Here is a 19629-nt window from a genome sequence, read left to right on the forward strand (position 1 = left end):
CATAGAAGTTTCTATGATTAAAAACGATAAATTTAATTGCAATTGTTTCAATGGCTTGTTACTGTCTTAGCTTTAAATTTGAGAATCGCATAGAAGACTTGCCATGACTAAAATACGATTGGAATAGTTGGCATGCAAACATAACTCCTTTCCCTCTTGCTCTTCTTTTCTTCTTCTCTAAAAGTCTCTCTGTCATTCAATGGATTAGCCTAACATTTGAGAATCGATTTGAGGAGTAAAAAGCGATTATGAACTAGTTGCCATGCTAACTTTAATACTTTAGCTTCTGTTCCATATATTTACATTATACTTTTATTCTCCTTCTCTTAAACTCTCACGCTGTTTGCGCTATGACTTTATTCAATAGCTTCCTCTATACTTTACCACTTGAGTTGTATTGAAATCCCACAATTAATTTACAATTTGCTTTTGGCTTTAGCTGGTTTTGCCATCAACAATAAATAAAGCTTGCGCCTCACTTTGTCTCCAGCTATTTAGCATTACAACGTTTTTTAGCAATTTGATTTTGCTTCCCGGTTCAATCAACTTGAATTATACAACGATTTTGCCATTTAGTCACACTTCCTTCGTAGCTCTCAGGCCCGCTCCTGCTCGCTTGTGTGATTTGTGTCAGTTCTATAACCTGTCAAGTGAAGTCGATTTGTTGGGCCTCTCTGTGGCACAGAGAGTGACAAACAACAAACAGTTTGCAACAATTTATGAAAATTATGCAGTCAGCCGAGACGAAGTCACAGTCAACGAGTTGTGGAGTTGATGTTGGTGCTGTTGAGTGAAGTCAGACGTCGCTTTGAATGCGAGTTCTGAGTTCTGAGCTCTGTGCTCTGTTGATTGCGGTAATTGCTGCTGTGACAGTTTGATTACGTAACTGATGTCAGCCCAAAAGTTGTTGCGAGACGCCACCCAAGGCGTAACACGTGTCAAATTTTTACAAAAATTCGCTTAAGCAATTGCTACAATACAATTTGTATGTAAAGTTAAAGCCCAACAACCCTTGATGTCCATTAATTTTTACGACAAATTGATTAAGCATAAATTTCGCACCCCCAAAGCTTGAGATTTGTGCTGGTTACAGTTGTAAAAAGTATATATGACCATTTAGCAGGCACTTCAGCTGCCAAGCCTAGTCGCAGAAGAAGAAATACTTGAGGTCCCAGTCCCAATCACGTGTCACGCACACGTGCGTATTATTTACACGCAATTCCATTTTTTTCTTCTGTTGCAGCTTTTACAATCATTGCAAGTTATTGATTTTATGTTTCCAGCATCTTAAATGCACCCTTTTGAGTTATAACTGGAAACAAGAAACACCCTGTTGTTGTCGATTAGCCGCATCAGCAGCCATACATCAAATATGTCTGTGTTTGCTGCTGCTGTTCTTGGCACGGAAGTTGCAAATATGTTCACTTAATTGCATTAAGTTTTCTATGCCCAGCAGCTAGATATCTTTGGGTTTTTGTATTTTAGATCAAAGTGCTGTGCAAACATTTTTCGGTCATCCCCAAAAGCAAAATGTGCGACTTTCTATAGAATTTGTAGCATTTAATTTGGGGGCGTTGTCTACAGACTAGACATTTGTTTGATTAGCTGCAATTTTTACTTATGTCCAAAGCGTTAGCAAGCTTAATTACAAAGTAATTATAGCCTGGGGTTGGTAATCAGATTAACAGACATATTAGTTGAGCTTTTAATGAGGCTCAAAATGGAATGCGAGGTGTGGTAAATTGCTTTATGAAGATGAAAGCAGCGCAAAATAATGTTAATACGCCCTATAATATGCAACAGTTTGGTAAAGTGCCCCAAAAAGTTAACAAAATTAAATTTTAAGCAATCCATTAACATCAAATCAATCAAAATGCCACAACGCCTAAAAGCAAGCTACGCATGCTTAAGCAACTGCTCAAATTCAATGTAAACGCGTTTAAACTTAAACTTAATATGTGCCAAAGCAGCAGCCAAATGCCAAATTAAACATAGTTTTTATACAAGCAATATACATAAATAAAATTTAAATAAATATGGGCAATGCCTCGTCACATGGCAGCGGCGGCAGCAAAAGCGCAAGGAAATGTCGCAGCTTGCCCAACTCACCGGATGTCAGAAGGTAATACATATATATATATATATATATTGAGTTTTCATTTGTTTGAAAAGCTTTTTGTCTTCTGTGGAAACTGTCAAGCTGTTTTTGGAGGCCACTAATGAGACTCATTACGCATAGTTTATACCAAAAAAATGCTTGAATAAAACCAAATGTCAGCACAATAAATCAGAGGGAGCGAGCTCACGCTCTGTCTAGAATTTATGTTGTTTACACTCCAGCTAGACTGCATTTATTTTTAGCACACATCGCATGTTTCCTATTTTTGTTGGCTCTAATGGAAATGACAATTTTAAATTCAATGCTCTGGCAATTAAATAAGTTTCGCTTAGCGATTCATAATTAATGCAAGTGTCTGAAAGGTGGCAACTGCAACAGAACATGCAACAACTGTCGTTGCAAGCTGTGAAACACTTCCGTCTATCCAATTGGCTGCCAGCCAGAGACCCAAGACCCAAGACCAAAGGGCCAGCCAGTTTAATGCACTCCAGCTACAAATCCCACCAGCTCCAAATGCTATACTTACAAAAATATTAAACAAAGTGCATTTTTGATTTGCCACCCTCGAAAATATTTATATTTTCACGCCTTACACACACTCGCGAGCAGCAACCACCTTTTGCAGTTATGATGGCAACGAAGTCAATAAATAAAACATTTGCCAAGTTGCATAATTGAAAATCCATTTCAAACACAGTCAGCTCAGCCCAAACAGCTTGTTACTTAACTGACAACCCTCGTTCTTATTGTGGGCAGCTTAGAAAACAAAAAATACTCACTGTTTGCTCAGATAGCTTCTGAAATTGCAGCCTAGTTTATTTACAACCCCCGCACACAAACAAACAACACACACATGAGACACACACACACATACACACACACACATATTCAAAATGTTGTTAGCTGCATTTGCTTGGGTGTGAAGCAAATGAGAAAAGTGCTTCAATGTGTGCTGCTGATCCGTAAGCCGAGCTAAGGTGGAAGAGCTGGCTTCGTATATAGGGTAAACCATGGGCGGAAGCGTGAGAATGCCAAGCTGAGTTATAATATATTAAATTAAAGGTTTATTTTTGTAGTCGAGCACAGAGAAGCAAATGTAATGAATTTTTGGCTATTTTTAAATTTTAAAAATCATTCACAGTAGCAAAGCTTACATATTCAAAGTATTTTATTTCAAATAATATTTGTATGCAAAAAACTCAACCAAAAATGAATTGGCATATATTCAATTCATCTTTATTTCAATTACAATTTTCAATGCCTACTACATTTTCAAATGCTATATAATATATAATGCATAGTACAAATATAACAAATAAAAGGATTTCAGCAAAATAATACTTATATAGAAAAATCTATAGAAAGAACTAGTTTAAATTTTATTCAAAATTCAATGAAGAAATAAAAAAGTTACAAAATATACATAGAATCAATATTTCAAACAAAATAATTCTTATATACAAAAGTTTCCGAGAGAATCACTATTAACTTTTAAGCAAAATTCTATGAACTTAGATATAATATAATATTAATAAAAAAGTTTACAACAAATGTTATTATTATTAAAAAATATTAACAGTCTCTTCAGTTTAATTACTCTTGGATTTATTATTCAAATACATTTTTTTTTACATTTTTAATTAATTTTAGAGTTTATAGCTGCCATTTGCATATGAAACTTTCTTATTCAAAGCTTGACTTTTTAATCATTGCTATATGTATCGCAGCTTATATCTTAAATAGCTTGCATTAAGCTGCAACCCACTCAACTAAGAATGCATTAAAGGGTATAAGCAAAGCCATAACTAACCAGTTTAATTTGCTACTGCATTGAAGCTGAGCTGAAGCTGGAGCTGGAGCTGCTGCCCACTTGTGTGTTTGCAGCTTCTTGGGCGTGTGGCTATGTTGCTTTTGTTTGTTGTTTGTTATTTGTTGCTTTTGCTGCTTGGCTGGGGCCACTCTCCATTTGCGGCTGCGGCTTGTTTACAACTCTGGCCCCAACGCAACTTCAACTTGCTGCATATTTAAAGATGTCGTCGTCGTTGTTGTTGGTGTTGTCGACGTGTTTCCCAGTCAAACAAAAGGTGGCAGCCTGATGACGACAACCATTAGCCCAGCAACACCAAAGAATGGCTTTGAGTACGCCGTCGTCAGCTAACACAGACACGTGTGAGTGCATATGTGTGTGTGTATTTTAGCAGACGCTATTAATTGTTTCCAGCAGCAGCTGAGAAAATGCGTTGTCCCCAAAGTCAGCGGCAAGGCAAACACAACTGAAGCTAAAAAGCTGCACACAAGTTTTCAGCAGCAGCAGCGCGAGTCTAATAACTGAAAATCGTGACTTTATGTCGCACTTGAGAACACAATACTCAAACCAAAACTCAACTCAACTCATCTCCAGCTACAGCTACAGCTACAGCTACAGCTCAGGCTCATATTGTGTATAACTTACAACTGACATTAGTTCTGTAGTCTGGCCCACGACTTTCGAGATGAACACGTTTCAACGCCGTGTCACATTACAATTTCTAATGTGAGACATTTGACATGGCTCGGCAGCTATAAACAAAGCTGTCAAAGGTTGCAAGCAGCACAAGAAGCAGAGCTTGGCTTCAAAGCTTGGCTGAGTAAAAGGGTAAAGAATTTGCTTTAAACTAAAACTACGAAACTACAGCGCGTCTGACGCTTGCCACTCCTTGCGGTTATATCAATGGCACATAATTACGCTTATTATCAAGCATTCAACACCTACTCAACTTGCTTGCAACCTCAACCTCTAACTCAAAAGGCAACTTGCAGCTTATTCAAGTGGTCGCTGCTTTTGTCAGCTCTCTCATAAATTTGCTGCAACGCCTTGTGGCAACAGCAACATTCGTTGTTTTGTTGTTTGTGGCAGTAGCCTGCCAAATTGCTGTAACAAATTTATGAACAGTTTTTTCTGCTTCTTCTTCTTCTTATTATTTTGCCTCATGCGCTTAACGGCATAAATTTGTGGCTGTTGTGGTTCAAAAGGTTTGTGGGTTGAGATGTAGCTGGAAATTGCTTTGACCAGCAGTAGCCTAAGGCTAACTCTAGTCTCAAATGCATATCTCAAAAATATGTCTAGATAAAATTGCTGTGGCAAATTACATTTTTCTAACAAGGAGAAAGTAGTTGGTAGGATTAATTTAAATAGCAGCAGCAAGGTAATAAAATTGATAGAGAATTTTCGAAGTTAGCTCAACTTTTTGCTGATATCTATTGCATGTCAAAAAGTAAAAGCCTTCATCACACGCTGTCCATCAACTGTGCACAAAGCTATCTTAAGGCATCCCAAAGGGCCAACCATAAACGGCTTTGGCCAAAAAGCACACAAATCGCCATCGCAATATGTAAGGCATAATAAAAGCGAAAGAGAGATCATATAAGGCAACTGGCTGTGGCTCCCAAAATGGTCAGGACGGCCCAGAGAGCGCCAAACTCACAGCCAGAGCCACAGCCATTCGTGGCAACGTGCCACAGCTGCAGCCAGTACATGCCACGCAGAGTCAGAGCCAGGCTTTTAGAAGCTGCTTGACAAATGCAACTCAAGTGACACATTGTGCTGCAACAAAAGCAACAAACTTGCAACGCAAATGCAACTAATGGGCAGAGCTACCCGTTTCGTATTTATACAAACAAATGCCAACGTAGTTGGCTCCACCTCGCTTCACCCCCCACCATGCTGTTTTACAGCTTGCGGAAATGTTCAGTGACTGGTCTGGTCTGGTCTGCAATTGCAACTGCAACTGCGTGGGCCGTGAGCTCTGTGTGCACAGGTGAATGCCATCAGGAACAGCAGTCAGACATTCATACATGTGTAGCTGGCGACATTGCTAAAGGTCAAAGACTTTTGGTAGCTGCCGTTGCTGCTGGTGCATGCAACAAATCAAAAATGCGTAATAAAGACACAAATTCAATTTGCAAGTGAAAAACTCTGAGCTCTGAGCTCTGGCGCCCCCTCACATCAGATTTGACATGTGACACCTGAGAGATGCATAAGCTGCCTCAGCTGTATGTAGATATGGCAGATATAGCATTCAAGGCAGTCTTAACAAGCAGCTGAGGCTACTACGGAAAGCTGCAGCGAGGTGGGGCTGACTAGTTGTGTGTGATTCATAAATTACTACAAAACTAGAAAACTTTTATTTAATACACTAAATATTTTAATTTTTACACACTGGTAATTCTAAGCAAAATAAATATCTTGAAGCTAAACAAAAAAATGAACTATTATTTAAATTAATTTTATTTATAAAAATTACTTTCAATACGGAAATGAAAAATAAAAATAATTTAGTGTAATAAATATATTAATTTAAATATCTTAGAAATTTCAAAGCTGCTCAAATTTAAAGCTGCTCAAATTTATTAAAATTTCTTTCAAACGGGAAGATTAAAGTAATTTAGTCGGTGGCCTTAGGTAGCTAGCACTCACCACTTTTATGTTATATATTTAGTTTGTATATCATTTAGTCTCAAATTTAGAAAATAAATACATTAAATAAAAAGTAATTAACTTAGTAAATCAAATACATCTATAGCCATACACAGATAGTTCTAAAATTATTGACTTGAAGTACAAAATAACATTAAATATTTTTAAATTATAAATTTAAAAATTAAATTCAACATTCGTTGTCGTTCGTTAAATAGTATTAAGCCCAATATTATTTTTATATTACAAAAGATTTTTCTATTAAAATTCGTTTTATGTTTAAGCCGCCTCAAATGAAAATATGAAAAGATAATAATTATTTATACAACAGATATTTCTAATTAAATTTGGTTTTAAATTTACCACGCTTGAACAATGAAAAGCAATTTAATTGTAAGACTCAAACAGCCCTCGCACACATGCTGTCTGCCGCAGTTACACGCTTTGTATCTTGTATCTTGTATCTTTTAACATACGCAGACAATCGACAGTCGCGTTGAAGCAAATAAAACGCGACAGAGACAACTTTGGCTTTTGGTTGTTGTACTAACAACAACAACAAAAGCAGCAAAATATCAAATGCAAATAAAATAATATGAAAAGTAATTTGGAAATTTTTGTGTAGCGCAAGTTTTGTTGCCAAGGAAAAACCTGCCGTGCACATAGACAGACGGACAGACATGCGCTTGATGAAAGCCAAAAAAAAGAGGAAGAAAAAAAAGAAATGCCAAGAATCTGAGACAGAGTTGCGTATTTAATTTGCAGCCAAGTTAACGCCAAACGCAGAGGCAGCTGCCAACTTCATTTTGTCTGCTCGGCGTCTGTTTTTTATGGTCGTTCCTTTTGCAGTGTTGTTGTTCATTTAATACAATTGTTAGGTTCTTAAGTTTTCCTCTGCGCCTGCCTTATTAATGGCCAACAACAACAATGGCTGGCAACAAGATATAAATGTATCTGTTAGCTTTGTCTGCAATGCGCCCCTGGGTGAGGTTTATGAGTAAGAGTTATTAAAAGTTACTACCAGTCAGTCGGTTTTTTTTTTATTATTTTATTTGCGTTTTTAATCAGCGTTTTGCACTCAACCACGCTGAAAATAAGCACAATAAAAAGACACACACATACAAGTTAAGATAATTTAAAATAAAGTTGCAGCTTACGGTTTAATGCCAATTGAAATTGCAAATGAATTTAAATTGCAACAATGCTAAATTATACGCTATATTTGATTTAATTATGCGACTGACGTGCATGGCCAATCAAGCTACTTAGCTACGCTTTTTATAGCTTATAAGCTGCAGATACAAATGTATCTGCAAAGCGAATTTACGAGCGCACGCTTTGGTTTTATGGCAGTTTGCATAAAATTGTTGTAAAACATAAAAAAATAAATATTTGCATTTATATTTACTACAATTGTCAAGTTTTAAGTTCTTTTACTCGTTTATGGGCTTGGCGGCAACTTCATTAATTTATCAACGTTCCAGGCTACAGTAAAATAATTTTTATGTGCAAATTGTCAAAAGATAAGTGCAAGGCGCGAATGCAAAAATGCAACTGACAGTTAAAGCAACAACAAAAACAACAACAACAAATGCAAATCACGCCTCAAGTCTCAAGCTGTAAATGCCGCGTGGGCTGCAGGCCATAAAAAAGGCAAAACATTAATAAAAATATATAAATTTATAAATAAACATAAGCAGCACACATTGTTTTTAATGTGCATTGTTAACACTTTTAGTGCGAATTGAAAAGTAACGTTTATTTTTAAATTTTTTTAATTGCAGACTTATTGTTAGTAAGGTACAGATAGTTCTACATATAATGTCTTGAAGTACAACATTACATAAAATATTTTTTTTAAATACAAATTTAAATTAGTTTTTAATTTAAAATGCTTAAAATAACAATTTATTAAAATATCTTTCTAAAAGGAGATGAAAACTAATTACTGATAAGCACTAAACTAAGGCAAGTTCGTTGGAATTGTGAGTTTAGCAAATTCAAATGAAAATGACTACGCAAATCGGCTAAATATATAAAAAGCTGCATGCAAGTTTCTATTCAAAGGAAATTCATAGCTTTGATATTTTAGCATGCATACAATTCCAGGATCTGCCAGAAGTTTGTCAGTGAACCATTTATTTATTACATTTTTTATGTAAATTTGCACTGTGCTGAATTATTTAAGGCGGCGCTGGTGGAGGCAACCCGCCACGGTCATGGTGCAGCGACGCAACATGGACAAGGTGCGTCCGCTGCCGCCCACTCCCAATCACACGCCATGTAAGTGAAATTTTTTAGTGGGTTTGGGTATACATTTATTAAAAAATTTCTACCCTTGGCGCAACGCGCTTGTTTACCGACAATAAACAAATTTGGGTCCACAAACAACCCTTCTGAATATTTAGATGCCACTGCACTTAGTCTCTGGCTGTGCCATTTCGCTTTGGGGGTAGCTTTAGCTCAGATTTGTTTAAATGTGCACCAGCCTCCCAGTTGCCAGTGCCAGTTGCCAGTTGCTCCAGCAACAATGCCACATCATCAAAGCACTCTCAGGGGGCTTTTCGCAATGGGGCTTTAGATTCAGTAAAGCAGCTCATCGCTCATATTTCCTTCTCGGTAGATTTGTTAGAGTTAGAGCACTCGGCGCTATGCTGAGCTGTAATTAATGCGTGCGCTGATTTGAGGTCTTAAATGAGCTCCCAGCTGTAGTTATTCATCATTTAGTAAACTAATTAGGTTTTTAAAATGTTAATTGTGTACAGAGGTAAATTTCAAATTACATCAAATGAAGTTGATGTCCTTAAAAAATTATCGCGGACTTTACTGCACTTTGACATTTTTATAAAAAATGAAAGGTGTGCCATGAAGTTGTGCAAAGGCAGAAGAAAGCGTGGCAGATCCAATGAGCTTTATATATTCTTATTCTCAAAGAGTATTAAAATGTTGGCTGAACCCAACTTTAATGCGTTCTTGTTATACACTTGATAGGTTTTATATTTTAATACAATAAATAGTTCCATGCCAAAAGGAATTTTATAAAAACGTGAACGATATTCATGCTAACAATGATTAATTATTTTCTAATAATTAAATACAGTTTTTTTTTTATTAGTTAAAATGATTTATCATTAAATCCTTACAAAATGTTTCTACTATGAAGATACTATTAAAAGTAAAGTAGGCAAGTCTATCCCATTTTCTTTTGTAGACTGTAAACAGCATGTGCATTAAAAAAATCAAAGTCTTACTCTAATATTATTTTTGAATATCACGTCTGCTATAGACTCACCTCTCACTCTCTCACAATTTTATTTTAATATAATAAACAAATATATATATGGCTTGAAATGAATCTTAGTCTTGAAGTCTTATTTAATTTCAATTTGAGTTGCTAAGAATTTGTTCCAAATTATTTCAAGTACACAAAGTTCAAATGCAAACATTTTCCTATAAACAGAATGTTAGATTTAAAAATGCTCCCATTTGATTAACTACCGAATGCCAATTCTTATATTATTTTTTATCTGCTGACAAGCTGTTGTTTGTCATAATTCAGGCAAAACACAAGCAATTTTCGAAAAGATTTATACACGCCGCACTTGAGGCGAACAGAAAATTTGTCATGCTGCCCACACAGCTTCCCTGCTCAGCCTGTTGTCGCCTTCACGCGCAGCAATTAATTAAGTTTAATGTGTGCAGAGAGTCTTGAGCATTGATTTATTAGCTGCAGCACAGCATCGACACCCAGACAGACAGACAGATAAACAACAACTGCAAAATCAAATGTATAAAATTAATGAATCTTTCTACTTGTAGCGATTCCAGGCTTGGGCAAAAGCGGCAGCGACTTTAATGCAAGTCGACCAAACAGTCCGCCCAGCAGCAATCACACCATACAGAGTCTGAAGAGCAACAACAATAGGTGAGAGTGCGCTAAAGTTATAAACTAAAAGCAAATTGACTACATTTTATTTTTTTGCAGTTTGCGTCCTCCGAGCATTAAGAGCAGCCATCAGAGCGGCATACCGTCGCCCAGCAGCTTAAATGCCACGCCCACTGCCACAGCACCACAGAAGCACTCAATGCTGGACAAGCTTAAGCTCTTCAACAAGGAAAAGCAGCAAAGTGTGAGCAACGCCGCAAGCAAAACGCAAATTCAAGCCAAACGCACTTCCAGCTCTTCGGGCTTTAGCTCAGCGCGCTCGGAGCGCTCCGACTCGAGTCTAAGTCTAAATGATGGCCACAATTCGCAGCTTAAGCCGCCTAGCATCAGCGTCAGTGCGCAGAAATCTCAGCAGAAACATAATACAAAGCAGTCCAAGCTGCTGGCAGCGCAGCAGAAGAAAGAGCAAACCAAGTCTGGCAAGCTGGACAAGAAGGAAAAGAGTCCAGCGCGCTCGTTGCATAAGGAAGAGCTGCAGCAGCATTCGGGCAACGAATCACGCAGCTCGACAATGGGCAGAGCAGGCAAAAGCAGCTTGGGCAATGCCAGAGCCACCTCCAAGTCCTCGCTGCATTCCAAGTCCGATTCGCGCAGCTCACTCAAGAGCCAAAGCCAAATGTCAATCGCAGCTGCTGCACAGTCCGAATGGCACGAGCTTGCCCAAGCCCATTGCTGCCATTAAAGGCACCAGCAAGCTGCCACAGCCCGGTGGCGCCACAGAGCCGCTCAAACGCGAGCACAGCGACATATCCGCCAGTCAAGGCACTCAAACCAGCAACATATCCCAGCAGCAACAGCAAGAGCAACAGTCCACACATATCCTTAAGGCGCCGCCACCTTACTACGCAAATGCACCACCGCCCGCACCACCAAACGCTGCACTCAGCTGCTCGCCCTCGAGCTCTCACATATCAGCCGCCCTCGGCGCTGGCTTTGCCGGTTATCTCAGCGAGCCCAGCACGCCGCAACATTGCGGCATCTATGGGAGCAGCAGTCGTCTGCCCCCACCCAAAAGCGCTTTGAGCGCTCCACGCAAACTCGAGTACAATGCTGGGCCTCACATCTTGGCCTCGCCGCCAGCGCGTCCGCGTCCCATGCACAATTCGGCACCCAACACGCCCACCGCCTCGCCCAGCAAATTTCACACCATACCCTCGAAAATTGTCGGCACCATCTACGAGTCCAAGGAGGAGCAGCTGCCACCTGTGCCCAGCAGCAACGGCTCCTCGGTGCTGCCCATGCGTCCACTGCTGCGTGGCTACAACTCGCATGTCACGCTGCCCACGCGCGGCACACGCGGCGGCCATCCGCACGCTCTGCCCCATCAGTCCTACTTGGACTTTTGCGAATCGGACATTGGGCAAGGCTATTGCAGCGATGGTGATGCTTTGCGCGTGGGCAGCAGCTCCGCAGCCAGCAGTCGCTATCACGACATTGACAATGGCTATCTATCCGAAGGCAGCAGCGGACTAGGCCACAGCGCCGGAGGAGGAGGAGGAGGAGGCGGGGGCAAGCATTTTCTCAGCATGATGCGCGCACGGCAACTGCCAACGACTATCGAAGAACGGTGAGTTTAACTTTTGACTTGTCTTTATTTATAAATCTGACAATGAGTGGGTAAACTTATAGTTCAAAAGGGAACTTTATAAATTTGTTTAATCGTTGATGATCTATAAAGAGAAATTGGCTAAATGTTAGGCTCATTAGAAACACTGACAAATTCTTAAAATATTAAGCTTAAAGAATATTACAATTTTTTAAATATAATTTTTTAAAGACAACTTGATAAATTTTATGCTCTTTTAGGTCTTTGTATTCTTTATTCAAAGATTATTAGTGCAACGATAGAATTTTTTAGATTTAGATGCCTCAGCTTATTTAGCACAAATTGAAAAAGTAATCGAAAGTATCGCGTTGAAGGTAATAAGTTGTCTTCCATATGTTCTCTCCAAGAATTTTAGTTTTGCTGAATAGTTTTGATAACTAGTATAGATTAAATTATATTTACACTTTTCTTTTCATTAAAAAATCTAAGAGGCAAAATTAAAATTAGTTTCACAAATTGAGCATCAAACTTATGAGACTTAAGTGTACTTTGGTTTAGTAAACATTTCAACTCAATGATCATTATATATTTTTTAATAGAGTCTCGAAACAAATGCATTACATTTTTATATAATATTCCTAATTCATTAGGGATTAATCTTCACACTTAATAATTCAACACAATGGATATACATATATTTTTTTTAAGTGTAATTTTTGTAAATCTTTTACGCATTTTAAATTGAATTCGCTTTCGCTGCTCTTTGCGTACAGCCTTGATAAGTTGTCGCTTGTGCTGCACCATTAAGCAGCTTTTATTTTATATATATAAACAGTTAACCCATGAGTCATGTGACCATCTGCAAGACTGCTCCAACTCCAACTCCAACAGTGACACCAATGAGTCAACTTGGGGGCTGACAATTGGCTTTGTAATGTGGCGTTTTCTGAGAACGCTGCGGCTGCTGCTGCTGCTGCGAAATGTGGCATGCAACGGTGTTGGCTATAAAACGGCACTTAAACTGCAAGCGCAAATGACGCCAACGGCTTCAACTCTGCCAATTTGACTTTGACTTTCCGCATAGGCCTCACACTATTGGGTGAATGTCAAACGCAGCAGGCAGTGCAAACTGAAGCATTTAATTGTCATGGCCAGCACTCGAAATGCCTTAACAACTTCCGGGCACACACACATACACACATACGCATCAAGCTCAGGTGCAGGCTTCAAAAGCCACTTGAAAAATCAAAACCAGCGCTTCAAATTGCCAATTTGCATAAAATCCACTTGTTGTCGACTCTGCGCGCAGCACTGAGCGAGAGCTCTAAGGGCTTTAGGCTCGTGTCTCTGTCAGCGGCAGACAACTTGACAATTTGACAATTGGCAATGCTCACCTGTCAAAGTTGAGGCTCAACCAGCAAACAGCAAACAGCAAGCAGCAGGTTGCCTAGCTTCTGGCCATATGCGATATTATGACGCCATGACAACCGAGCAATTGTCATTTGGCAGCGATGGAGCGATGAACAATGGTTACTATGAGAGGGGGGCACATAGATTTTTATCTGACAGGACTCAGCGTTACAATGGTGAGTTACACGCGAGGAAATTAAATGGTGAAGAGAACTTTGATGAAATACAAAGAAGTATTTATATAAATTGTGAAAGCAGCAGCTGCTTGCTACCTTTAAAGCCTGGCGCAAACAATTTGATGATGGCATTTCATATAATTGGCTCTTGACTTGCCTTAGCTTTAATTTAAAAATTATATGTTTATTTATAGTTCCAAATATTTTAAATTTCTTAGCTAAAAGCATCTTCAGATTCCTATCCTGCAGTTATAAATAATAATTTATATAGCTATTCGTTTACATTATTGTGTTTATTTTAATTTCGCTCTTGATTTTTCTTAAACGGCGTTTAAGTGGCGCCACACACAGTCGATTGAGAGACAAACGCATTTTTCGATTAATTAAATATAAAATGGGTTTTCATGTTGCGCGCGCGCTTTTATGCAATTTACAGTTCAACAATTCTACTTTTTAAAAGATTTAAAACTTTTTAAAAATCTTTTTAAAGTTCAAAGCAAGTCCCTCCTTCAGTTTGCGAGCCACCAAGCATAACAAAACTAAATAGAAACATTCTGCTAGCATTAGCAAGCAATATGCTTAGCATTAAATATAGACAAGAAGAATATTGTGGACTACCACAGCGGCGTGTGCTGGAACATAATTTCTATATGTTTATTAAGCACTTGTCCCGGCAGCCACAGCCACAGCTACAGCCACAGCCAGCGCCATAGACCATTTCCATAACTTCAGTGCGTTTCATTAAAAAGCGCTTATGTTAGCGCATTGAGAGAGGGGGGAGCATATTTTTCATTAGCTTCGGTCCATCAACGCGTTTGATCTGTGAAATTAATGCAATGCCATGAGATGAGGCGCTGAAATGGGAGCTTGCTATACAAATGGCAAACAGCTGGCATTGGCCGAGGGGCGTGGGCGTTGAGTGGCAGTTGAACCTTTTGCCAATACAGAGCGATAGACTGACTGACCCTTCAATGACTTTCGAGCTATGCGCACGTTTTTGCACTGGAACAAAATATGTTTAGTAATTGAATTTTAATGCGTAAGCTCCAGCTGCTGCCCCCAACTGTTGGTGTCTGTCGCATTAGTGTCAGACTTGGCTGCTAATCAGCTGCGACACTTTCAGCACCTGCAGCGCATAATTTCTGTGAAGCCCAACAAGTGCCGCAAGTGGTCGACTGCATGTCCTGGGCATGTCCTTACGGCCGGCACTGCAGCTTGTGTTTGCTGCTTGGGGCGGCCCCTTGTCTAGCCATAAAAGTAAATCAAAATGCAGACAGCGCGTAGTTAGGGCGCCCAGGATGTTTGCACACACTGCAAACTGGACATACATGCCTGCTGGCATTATATCCTTTGCATCCTTTTGGCCCCGCCGTGTTCTTTACATTTAATAACGCATTTTTCAATTCATTTGATTTATTGCACAAGCGTGAGTCGCTATCATTGCAGCTGAAAATGCAATCGCATTAACACTTTAAATCACTTTAAACTAGCCGAACTCACTCATCCTTTTTACTTTTAACGCCCTGTGGTCACGCCAGCAATTTGTTCGCACCCAAACTACATATAATTTATACAAATTGTTTTTATTAATTTCATTAAACGCAGGCGCCAAAAAAATAAAAATGTGCTCCCCACACTTTTAGCAGCTGTTTTGCTTTATTTATTTAAAGCTCACTCCATTCGAGTGTTCAATGACATGACCTCGGAGCAACCCCCAGAGCCACTCAATTGTTGTCGCCACTGCTGCTTACCTAACTCTGTTTTTGATATGCTACATCATTTTGGCAGTTTGCTACCTTTTGCAGTTTTTTTCTCTGCTCTCCCGCTGCTGACATTTAATGAAGTGGAAAGTTTTGGAAAACCTTTTACGTGTAGCATTTTCATTGAATTTACTGCGCTTGTCACATTAAAAACATTTATATATATGTATTTACTTTTATTTTGCTCAGCACATTTAAGGATTAAGTTACCTTGACATAATCATTTGATTGAAGTGCCAATTGACAGATATAAATCTAACTTAGATTGCAAGCAGAAATGTTAAATTAAAAAATAAACAACTTTTACCATATCAAAACTTTATTGGGCACTGCTAATGCGAAAATTTATTTATATTTATATTAATATATATTTTTGAAAAACTTTTATTTTTATATACTTTATGCTTTTTATAGTCAAAGCTATTACTGCAGAATTTATTTTTCAAAATGAAACTTCAGTTAGCATCGATACTTTCACTGCCAAAGGTTGTGAACGGTGCTAAAGCATGCTGCAGAGAACTTAGCAAATGCACATACCTTACTGTGCCAGCCCTGCTGAATTAACCTGCAGTACGTCTGGTGTCACGACTAATAGTCAGCAATGTCGATTGTTTTGAATTAAAGTCATACAAAATGCTTTTCAGTATATGAGATGCTTAAAATTATAATTTTCTTAAAAATAAAATAATAAGTGTGTGTTAACAGTTTCAATATTAATAATGAAGATTGATGATAATTGCCCGCACCGATGTCTCTAATAGTTAAACTTACTTACTGACGTAGTGCAAATGCTTAACTTGCTTGATGTTCATCAGTCTATGCTTGAGCTTGCTACGCCACTTATCAGAATTCTTGAAGTCCAGATACAGTTTCTGAAAAGCTTTCTGTCGAAACGTAAAGATTCCGTCGCCTAAATGGCTTTTCACAAATAAAATCAAGTCAAATGTACAAAATAGTCTTTTAACTGATTTTAAAGTCAAGCTGCCAAGTCTAAAACTTAAACGTTTTTCAGTGGCTCTGATATTTAATTCACATAAAAGCTTAAGCAATTATTAATTGAATTTTTGTGCACAGCTGTTCAATTACTTAAATGCATTGTTAATGCACAAACAATTTGTCGCTTTAGATAAAAATCCACTAGAAATTGCAACAGTTGCACAATTGAGCAGCTTAAGCGTTGACAAAGAAACAAAAAACCAGCTGCAATTGATAAATGCCACAACGCAGCTTACATGACACTCTATAGTTTTTTATTGCCACTGAGCACCCACACAACATGGTCAGGCTCAAAGCGTGTGACAGGCACACGTAAAGCCTTTAAGCCAAAACTGACCTATCCACATGCCAGACAAGGCAGCTACAAAGATATATGTGTATGCAATGTATGTTGCAAGTGTTTGGCTAAAGTTTTGTTTAATAGTTTTCTAATACAGCTGCCAGCTATTTTGCTGGCAACTGAAAATACAATTAAGCTCGACTTTTGATTGAGAATACACTGCAAGTGAGCAAAGAGTCTCTAAGCTAAGGCAGGCAATTAACAATAATTTAAAGTAGAATGGAAAATTTTTTACTCTACTTTAGCATTTCAGCTGCAATTTGTTAGTTTATTCTAGTAATTTAGTTTCGCTTGAGGCTGCACAACAGCTGTGGCTCGCTTATTATATGTTAGTGTTGATTGAGTGCCGACGCCTTGAAGATTAATGAGCTATCATTGGAGTGCAGGCGAGCGCCCCAGTCGTGTCGATACAAAACATATGAATGTGGAGCTGTCAAGCTGCCGCCAATTAGTTAACTTGCCGCACACAAAGACTTGCCACTCGTGGCTGGTCAGCCAATCAACATGAAAACTAGCAACAATAATAACAACAACAACAACAGCAACAACAACAACAACATGTTGTTAACGTCTAGTTTCGCTTTTTTTCATTCAATTTTTGGCTTGCAATTTTATTTTTGTGGCTTGTTCAAAAAAATTGCAGCACAGACAAGAACCTGCCCGCCCTTGGCTCAATTTTTCCGCCTCGTTCGTTGTAGTTGTTGTTATATTTTTGGACTGTTGTACAACAAACAAGTTTTCAAATATTGACAGCACAAGTGCCAGCAAAGAGCGAATTCGAACTTAAGAGAGTCATTCGCATGTTTTTCGAACTACACACGCGCGCTCTCTTTAGCAGCAAAAAGCCATTTGTTGCTTTAGAGCCACCCACTAGACTGAGTTTCATATTGGGCGGTGCTTGTCTATGAATACATGTGTGTATTTGTGTGTGTGTGGGGATTTGACATTTCTAGCAATGATATTAGCTCGTCTGCTGCTTTTTTATTTTTATTTTTCTTTTCTTGAGCAAAGAAAAACGCAGCGGAAGTGACTAAAATAAAGTGAAGCAAGTCAGCGACAATTGTGCGACATATATTAAAGAAGTTTTAGTCTGACTTTAGTTGGCTTTGTGGTAAGCAGTCAAAGTAAGCTTTAAGTTGTGAAAGTTTAATAAACTTAAGCTAAGAAGTTTAAATGATAATTATATACATATAATTATATACATATAAAAAAATTGTTACTATCAAAATAAATTGAACAGCTGCTTTAAAATATTTAAGAACTTATTGTCTAAAATATAAAAAAGCATTTGAAAATGTTAGAATACTTTTTGCTGCATTAATTTGAATTTATATATTTTGCTGAAATTCTAAACGTCGCTAAAACAGCTTTAGCTTCATTTTATACCATTTGCTCTCTTTCTTTACTTTTGCATATAAATAGAACCACCTTTGATTGTTATCAAAGCCTACTGCACACCTAGACGCGTGTTAAGTGCATTTTTCTGTTTGGAAAACTTTATGTTATGCTTGTCATTCCTGCGGCAGCTGCTTTTTGCCAATTTCGCAGACTAAACAGCTGCGTTGGCTGAGACTGAGAGTGAGACGCCCGAAGACATTGCTTCTCATTCATGCCTGCCTGCATTAATTCATTTATTCCATTCAATAGTTAAAACACGCACAGGTGTTGGTAGTAGTGGTGGGCAAGGTGACAAACGCCAAAACTGCAGCAGGCGGCCTTTTACTTTCAGCAAAGTCAACGCCATGTGCTTTGGCCACGCTCTTAAGCCCAAAGCGTTACTCTTAATGCCGAATTTTCCGAAACGAAGAGAGCGACGCTTCGCTTCGGTTTAGTCGCTGCGAGCAAATGAAAATTTTTTTGTATAGTCAAGTCTTGGTCAAGACAGCGAACAACCCTCAGAAACGCGTTTCAACGCTCGGGCGTTACGGTTGTTGCTTGAAAATGTTGCGGCGTGTTTAAACAAATGTTTTCGAAGTACTAAATGTTTTTTAAAAAATAAATTTACTAAAAGTGAATTAAAAATATTAAAATTTAAATTGCAAATTAAGTGCAGTGTTTTGAATTTTAATGTGCAAAGTGTTTCAGTTTCCATACTTTAAATTTAGCTTAGCATACTTGCAGGCGCGTGTACTGCTGAGCTTTTGTATATGCAACATGTAAAGGTAAAAACAAAGGATTGTGTGGCTGTTTACATTAATTAACATGTGTTCGAATTGATGAGAATTCCTTAAAGTCAACTCTGTGCTAGTCTAAGCTTCATTTACTCGCTGGCCCGGCCTGGCCGAGTGTCAATGACTGGCTGCAGGCCATTAAACCCGAAGCGGCTTTTGTTTACACATCAACTGTGTGTGTGTTTGTCCTGCTGCTGGCGAGTTCTATTTACAGTGAGGCTCAAGCGCCAAAAGGGTTGTGTGTAAACACAAATACATGTATAAGCAAACAAAGTAAGACAGCAGTGAGCTCTAGGAGTAAGTTACAATATATTCAATCGACAAAGTGAATGCAATTTGAAACAGTCGGCAGTCATTTGTCTATCAATATTTGGCAATTACTAGCAAATGTCAGACATTTCATTCAACTTTTGCCGCAGCCAGCCATAAATCTTGCCGCCCTGCCGCGTTGCATACGTAAGCTGCCACATTCTGTCATGTGGCAAAGGAAAAAAGGCCAAAAAAAAGGGCAACCTGTGCCATAAAACAGCAACAGGCAACTGGCAACATTGTGTGCATATTTTAGAACAGTTTATAGTCCACTGCTGACTCATACGAGTCGTCCCAACACACAGCGAGCACGCTGGGCTTAGCTAAATTGTTTCTATGCTCAGCTTTAGTTGAATTCACAATGAGCTAAGCGGCTTTAAGCGCACGCCTGCCTGCCAGC

The 19629-nt window shown here is 38.6% G+C and overlaps 1 protein-coding gene across 1 annotated transcript in view; it reads left to right on the forward strand.

Annotated features, from left to right (window-relative positions):
* LOC108607674 (protein sickie) overlaps positions 1–19629 on the forward strand; it is a 119232-nt gene that overhangs the window by 55816 nt on the left and 43787 nt on the right. Inside the window, 4 exon segments of the mRNA XM_033294079.1 lie at positions 8764–8858; positions 10395–10500; positions 10561–11128; positions 11130–12088. Of these exon segments, the coding sequence (XP_033149970.1) occupies positions 8764–8858; positions 10395–10500; positions 10561–11128; positions 11130–12088 (1728 nt within the window).

This window comes from Drosophila busckii, chromosome 2L (assembly GCF_011750605.1).
Source record: "Drosophila busckii strain San Diego stock center, stock number 13000-0081.31 chromosome 2L, ASM1175060v1, whole genome shotgun sequence".
NCBI lineage: Eukaryota > Metazoa > Arthropoda > Insecta > Diptera > Drosophilidae > Drosophila > Drosophila busckii.